At 44.5% G+C, this 7,790-nt stretch overlaps 1 protein-coding gene across 1 annotated transcript in view; it reads right to left on the reverse strand.

The window, feature by feature from the left end:
* The window catches only part of CBL (Cbl proto-oncogene, E3 ubiquitin protein ligase), an 85,637-nt gene that overhangs the window by 3,274 nt on the left and 74,573 nt on the right, over positions 1-7,790 (reverse strand). Inside the window, exon 11 of the mRNA XM_014539878.1 lies at positions 197-337. Within this exon, the coding sequence (XP_014395364.1) occupies positions 197-337 (141 nt within the window). The remainder of the gene's footprint in view (positions 1-196; positions 338-7,790) is intronic.

Genomic DNA, 7,790 nt, shown 5'->3' on the forward strand with positions numbered 1-7,790 from the left:
GTGTGTGTGTGCGCTGTGGTGTGTGTGTGTGTGCTGTGGTGTGTGTGTATGAGTGTGTGTGTGCGCGCACGCTGTGGTGGGGAGGAAACAGAAGTAGATTTGCTTACAGCTGTGAGCAGGCTGTAGCCTGAGCTGGGACTGGGGCTCGCGCGTGCTGCGAGGCAGCAGTGGGCAAGCGGGGCGGCTGGGAACCCACCGTAGGCTCGGGACGGTCTCGAAGGGCTGCTTCCCCTCCGGCTTCTGAAGGCCCACGGGCCTCGAGGAGGGAGTCATGTACTCGGCGTCCTCCTCGCTCTCACGCTGCGCCCCGGGCAACAGCGTGGGCACAGGAAGAGGTCTGGAAGAGGAATAAACACAGAAAAAGAAAGCAAAGAAGCTGGGAAACCTCTGAGTATGAAACAAGGTTTCACAACCACCACAGCTCCAATGTGAGAGCAAAACAGGTGCCAGCAAGGGGACTCTTACCCTCCGTGCCCAGGGGCCTGCTGACAGCACACTCCTTCAGAGGGGGGTCCTTCAGAGGGGGGGTCCTTCAGAGGGGGGCTGGGGGCGGCACAGGGTAAGTGGTGATGGACGGAGAACTGGCTCCGGTGGTGAACACTGCGCAGAGGACGCGCTGTCGGCCGTGCACCTGAAGCCTGTATAATTCTGCTAACCAGTGTCACCCCAATAAACTCTATGAAGGGGAAATTTTAATAAAAACACACTAACTTCCATTTCACTTTTAACTGGCCAAGGTGAGCTGCATGCTGAGCAGCGTGCACTGGGAGAGGCTCTGTGCCAGGGAGCCGGCCCCCGCACTGGGCCATCGCTGCTGCAGGCTCTGTCCCTGACCACACGCTAGGAAGGTCCGCACACCTCAGCTCCAACACCTCCTTGCTGAAAGCTTTCTCATATATCATATTGTAGCATAAACAGGTTTCCTACTCATACTGTGCAAGAAAAATAGGAAATAAAAAGATATAAAGTGCCATGGCAATCAGCATCAAACCTGGGACCACCCCCCAGTTCCCAGGCCCTGGCCTTCCGGGATCTGGCCCCTGCACTCACACATAATTCTCAAATATTAAACAGAACTCCGCCTGTCACCCCACTCTCTAAGACTAGGCAAGGAGGAAACAACATGAAAGAGACAACACAACCCCGCAGTCCTGTAAGAAACATACACGGGGAACACAATTGCCTCTGGTGATAGGAGTTAGTGAGTTTCTCCTCCCTCCTCATTGTGCTTTTTGCACATTCTAAATATTCTAAGAAACACCTATTGGATTTGTCAGTCAGTGTTTACTTGATGTTTAGTTTGCCTAATTATAAAAGCAAAAGCTGCTTATTAAAAACACTTAAATGCTACAGAAACCTAACAGAGGACCATCCCCTATAATCTCACTTCAGAGTTTTTCTATTTCTTCCTATTATGTTTATTATTTGTGCATTGCATGCTAAAGTTTTGAAGTAGAACTGTATTGGTATCTACAATGTGCCTGGAGATGCATCAATAAAGTAAAAAAGATTGACGGATGGGTAAAAATACAGATAGATAAATGTGTGATAAAACAAGCATAATAAAATACTAATGGTAGAACCTAGGCGGTGAATATACGAATGTTCACTGTAAAAAATCTTTCACTCTTGCCCAGCTGGTGTGGCTCAGTGGTTGAGCATCGACCTATGAACCAGGAGGTCACAGTTCAATTCCCAATCAGGGCACATGCCTGGGTTGTGGGCTCAATAACCAGTAGGGGACGTGCAGAAGACAACTGATCAATGATTCTCATCATTGATGTTTCTATCTCTCTGTCCCTCTCCCTTCTTCTCTAAAATAAATAAAAATATGTTTTTAGAAAATCTTTAACTCTTACTCTATGTCTTAAAACTTTTCATAATAAAATGTTTGGGGGAGGGCAACCCATAAAGATTAGCAAAAAAAAAAAACAAAAACAAAACAAGTATTGGTGAAGATGTAGGAAAAGGGTATTTTCTTTTTTAAATGGATAATTTCTTATAAATATATGCTATGACTTTTCTGGAGTGTAATTCAGCAAATGTATTTAACCAAACATGCAAACCCTTATACTCAGAAATTCCATTTCTAGGAATTTCCCTGAGGAAATAATCAAGAATGTCCACCATAGCATTATTTATACTAAAACAATCGGCAACAACCTGTCAAATAACCATGAGCTGACCACATTTTAAACCGCCCCACCCCTCCCCCCGCACCCGCCTCAGAGGCCTCGGCCCCTGCACAGGAAGGAGGTCTCATCTATTCCCACAGGGAGCGCGCTTAGGTCAGCTCCTCTGCTTTGCGAGCAACTGAAATAATTTGAAAATCATTGCAGTAGAAGAATATGTAATGACATTCTAAGATGTTTGAGATACTCCTAGTGAAAAGCAGCATGTGCAGTGTGACCCGTACACACGGAACAGCAGTAACACACAGCACATGCGGATGACTTCCATTTCTTCAGCATTGCTTGTCTGTACTTTCTATATATTCTTTACTTAGCACGTTACTTCCATAAAAAGAAAACAGTCATTACAAAGGCAATAAAATTTTAAATTATAATTCTTTTTGATGATGATGTTACTCTCTCTATATAAAAGCGTAATATGCTAATTAGACCGGACAGCCAAACAACCTTCCGGACGAAGCCGGGGCTGCAAGGGCCAAGCCCCTTGCACCATTTCGTGCATCGGGACTCTAGTCTAATAACAATAAAAGTGTAATATGCTAATTAGACAGGCTGTCCTTCCAGATGACTTTCCAGATGAAGCCGGCGGCCGGAGGGAAGCCCGGGTCCTGGGTGTCAGAGGGAAGCCAGTGTTGGCAGCCAGGGGAAGGAAGGCCCACTCTTGCATGAATTTCGTGCATCGGGCCTCCAGTAAAAACATAAAAATGCACCTCCACATTAAGCATTCTGCCAACACATTTTATTTTTTAAATATATTTTTTTATTGATTTCAGAGAGGAAGGGAGAGGGAGAGAGCTAGAAACATCAATGAGGAGAGAGAACCACTGACTGGCTGCCTCCTGCACACTCCCTATTGGGGATCGAGCCTGCAACCCCAGGCATGTGTTCTGACCGGAATCGAACCCCGGATCTTCGGTCCACAGGCCGACGCTCTACCCACTGACCCACACCAGCCAGGGCCCAGCACATATTTTAAAACATTCACCATCTTTAGTCACAAAAATTCTACTTTGGCTGCATCTCTGATTATGTAAAAAAAGTTCTTCAAAACAAATTTATTACAGTAAAGCTTTTAAACAAAATAAATACACAACAATAGGGGAATAATTAAAATATGTGATAGTAATAGTCACATTATATATGTAATCATTAAAAGTACAGATTTTGAAGAACTTTTTAAATAGGGAGAAATGCCCAAGATATAATGCTAAAAAAGGAGAGAATATAAAACTCTATCTTGATCTAAAACATATATACATTTTACATGTTTACAGCCACGGCCAAGCAACAAGCTATCTAACCACCTGCCTAGAACAGCCAACTAAAGCAGCACGATAAAATACAAAAGAAAGAAGGCACTGGGAGAGAAAGCGGAGAACCCTATGACCTCACTCGTGTGCGGGATATAAAACGGACTCGCGGACACAAACAGCAGTGTGGTGGGGGCCAGAGGGAGGGGTACGGGTGTGGGGAGAAGGGGGCCTAACAGGAGGTGACAGAAAGTGATCTGACTCTGGTGGCAGGGACACCATGCACTACAGATCTGGTCACAGAAACCCACACCTGAAACCTACATGCGCATGGTGACCAATGTCACCCCAACCAATTGAAACAGAAGGCTCTGGAGAGCAACCGGACAGCCAGCGCTCGCGAGGCGGCCGGGCTCCGGAGAGGAGGCACACCGACGGAAGCACCACACTGCACCTGGGGTTTTCAGGTGGTTTCAACAGGCTGGGAATTCGGGGTATCAGGACGGCCCATCTGTGAGGGCCAACAATCCTGGAGAAAGGAGGAGCAGAGGAGGAGAGTTAAACTGTGCTGCAGGGTCCCTGGAGTCATGCTGACCCCTGACCCGTGTGCCTGGAGGTGGCTCTGGTTCCTCAGGCGACAGCAGCTGCCAAGGAGGAGCAGATGCTGGCTGTGCTGCCAGCTGGACAACAGGCAGGCCTCTCCAATAACCACGTGTTCAATAAGAGAGGAGAGCGGGGAGTTTTTATTAGAAAACTAAAATCAATACATTTTTGAAAATGACATGGAAATTCTAGAACCCAAAATTATTCAATCTGGCCCTAGCCAGTGTGGCTCAATGGATAGAGCTCGGCCTGCGGACTGAAGGGTCCCAGGTTCGATTCCAGCCAAGGGCATGTACCTTGGTTGCGGGCACATCCCCAGTAGCAGGTGTGTAGGAGGCAGCTGATCGATGTTTCTCTCTCATCGATGTTTCTAACTCTCTATCCCTTTCCCTTCCTCTCTGTAAAAAATCAATAAAATATATTTTAAAAACAACAACAACAAAAAAACAACCCATAGTATCTGAAAATACAAATTCAACAGATGGACTTAGGGCATTTCTCTATCGATGTTTCTAACTCTCTATCCCTTTCCCTTCCTCTCTGTAAAAAATCAATAAAATATATTTTAAAAACAACAACAACAAAAAAACAACCCATAGTATCTGAAAATACAAATTCAACAGATGGACTTAGGGCAGATTAGACACTGCAAAATGATAAAGGCGTTGGAATATAGCAGGAACTATTCCGAGTAAAGAGGAAAAAAAGAAAACAGAAATGAGTACACCACCTGCTAGGAAGGGCGCCAAGGGCCCTCAGGCGGCAGGCGGCCCCGCGGGAGGAGAAAGAGACTGCGCTGCTCAGGCTCCCTAAGGAGCAGTGGCGAGAATTCTCTAAGACATTCACATCGAACCACAAAAAGCAGTGAAGCCCACACACCTCAAGGACGTTCAGAAAGCTGCTGGGATCCAAAGACAAGGCGCAGAGGGGAGACGCCGCCTTCAGGGGAGCGCACGGAGGCCGGCAGCCAGGAGGCAGTAACTCCAGCGCAATGCTCTACGCAGGGAAAATAGCTTTCAAAAATGTTCAAGTGAAAGGAAAGATTTTCTGTCAAACAGAAGGTGTTTTCCATCAAACAAAATCTGGGAGCATTCACTGGTGGGAGACACATACAGTCGTCGTCTCCCCCACCCCCCCCCCCCCCCCCCCCCCCTGTACGCTCGTCTCTGTCTCTAAAGGAAGCGCTTTGGGCAGAAGGAAAAGATTCCAGACGGAAGCCTGGCAAAGCAGTATGGGCTGAGGAGACTGGAGAATAAGTCTGTGGGAAATTTCATGTACGGAAAGTGTGAAGAGCCAGACCCTACTGAGTCCAGGGTGCATGAAGGGAGTGTGCAGGATAACTATTAAAAAGAATAATTAAAGGGGGAAACGTTACAGGTACTTTGAGAAAGTAGAAAAATGAATCAAGAACATATGGGAAAAGAATGAAAACAAATATTCCAATTATTATAAGACAAGGGATGCTAGACTGGACTTAAGGGGAAATGTATATGCTGTTTATAAAAATACCCCTTACGTGCAAGAACACAGAAAAACAGAAAGTAGAAGGATGGTCAAAGGTCATAGAAACACCAACTAAAGGAGATCTGATGTAGCTATTCTATTTTATTTTTTAAATATAGTTTTATTGATTTCAGAGAGGAAGGGAGAAACATCAATGATCATGGTGAAGAATCTTTCACTGCGCAAACAAAAATTATGGAAATTAAGAAATATACTTTTTAAACAGCCAATTGATCAAAGGAGAAATTGCAAGAGAAATTAGAAAATATTTAGAGGAGAATAAAAAGGAAAATCACGAACCAAAACTTATGGGACTCAGCGAAAGTAGTGCTAAGGGGTAAATTTATAGCTGTAAATGTTTGTTAAAAAACAGGACTAGCCTTAGCTAGTTTAGCTCAGTGGATAGAGTGTAGGCCTGTGGACCGAAGGGTCCCGGGTTCGATCCTGGTCAAGGGCACATGCCCTGTTTCGGGCTCCATCCCCAGTAGGGGGAGTGCAGAAAGCAGCTAATCAATGATTCTCTCTCATCATTGATGTTTCTCTCTCTCTCACTCTCTCCATTCCTCTCTGAAATCAATAAAAACATATTTTTTAAAAAACAAAACACAACAGGACTAATCTGCCCTGGCCAGTGTTTCTCAGTGGTTACAGTGTCACCCCAAAGGGTCACCAGTTCAATTCCAGGTCAAGGGCACATACTGGGGTTGCAGGATTGGTCCTAGAATACGTGGAGGAGACAACTAATTGATGAGTCTCTCTCACATCAATGTCTATCTGTCTGTCTCCCCCCCCCCCCCCTCCCCCCTCCCACTCTTTCTAAAAACCAATGGGAAAAATATCCTTGAGTGAGGATTAACAAAACAAAACCAGGAAGATCTCAAATCAACAACTGAACTGCAATTGAAAAAAATTTATTTTAAAACTGCAGTACTGGCATAAAGACAGACATACAGAAACAAAATAGAAAGCCTAGAAATAAACCCTCACATATATGGTCAAATGATTTTTGTCAAGGGTACTAAGCTGATTCAATGAAGAAAGGACAGTGTTTTCAACAAATGGTGCTAGGAACACTGTTTATCTACATGCAACAGAATGAAGTTGGACCTTAACACCATAATCAAAAGTTAACTCAAGTCTGGCCAGCGGGACTCAGTGGTTGAGCATCGACCTATGAACCAGGAATTCATGGTTGGATTCCCGATCAGGGCACATGCCCAGGTTGCGGGCTTGATCCCCAGTAGGGGGCGTACAGGAGGCAGCTGATCAATGATTTTCTCTCATCATTGATGTTTCTATCTCTCTCTCCCTTCCATATATTAAAAAAAAAGTTACCTCAAAATGAAGCAAGGACCTAAATGTAAGACCTAAAACTAAATAAATCCTATATAATAAAAGGCTAATATGCAAATTGTCCCCTTGGGAATTTGACCAACCCGGAGCTCAACTGCTCATTATGACATGCACTGACAACCAGGGGGTGGCACGGAATGATGGAAGACCCCAACCAGCGGCCGGCAGCCACGGGAAGGAAGGCCTCAATCAGCCCTGATTGCCAGCCAAGCCTAGGGACCCTACCCTTGCACTAATTTTGTGCACCGGGCCTCTAGTTCTAAAATAAAACCCTTAGAAGAAAACATAGGACAAAAGCTTCATGACATTGGACTTGGCAGTGATCTTGGAAATGACACCAAAGGCACAGGTAACAAAAGAAAAAATAGACAAAGTGGTCTTCATGAAAGTTTTTTGCATCAAGACCAAAATGGCAACCCATAGAATGGGAGAAAATGTTTGCAAATCATATATATGATAAGGGATTAATACCCAGGATAAGAAGAGAACTTCTAAAATTCAACACAAACAACCTGATTAAAAAAATGGTCAATGGGAGGAACCAGTGTAGGTAAATGCCAGTACTCGCCGCCTCCCACAACCACATCAAAATAACAACTAAAATACAGAACCATCATTCAGAACCACCTGAAAGCTGGATGAATGGAATTCCTACAACTAGAGAAGAAGAAAACACACTGAGACTGGTAGGAGGGGCAGAGGTGTAAAATGGGCTGGTGGAACACCCACGTGTGCCCTTTCTTTTTCCTTCTTTCTTTCTTTATTTATATATATATTTGGGTCCTCTCTCTTTCTTAATGAATCTGACTAATGGTTTATCAATTTTATTTATCCTTTCAAAGAACTAGCTCTTGGTTTCATTGATTATTTTGTATTGTTTTTTTTTTTT

Source organism: Myotis brandtii, unplaced genomic scaffold (genome assembly GCF_000412655.1).
Source record: "Myotis brandtii unplaced genomic scaffold, ASM41265v1 scaffold105, whole genome shotgun sequence".
NCBI classification, from domain to species: Eukaryota; Metazoa; Chordata; class Mammalia; order Chiroptera; family Vespertilionidae; genus Myotis; species Myotis brandtii.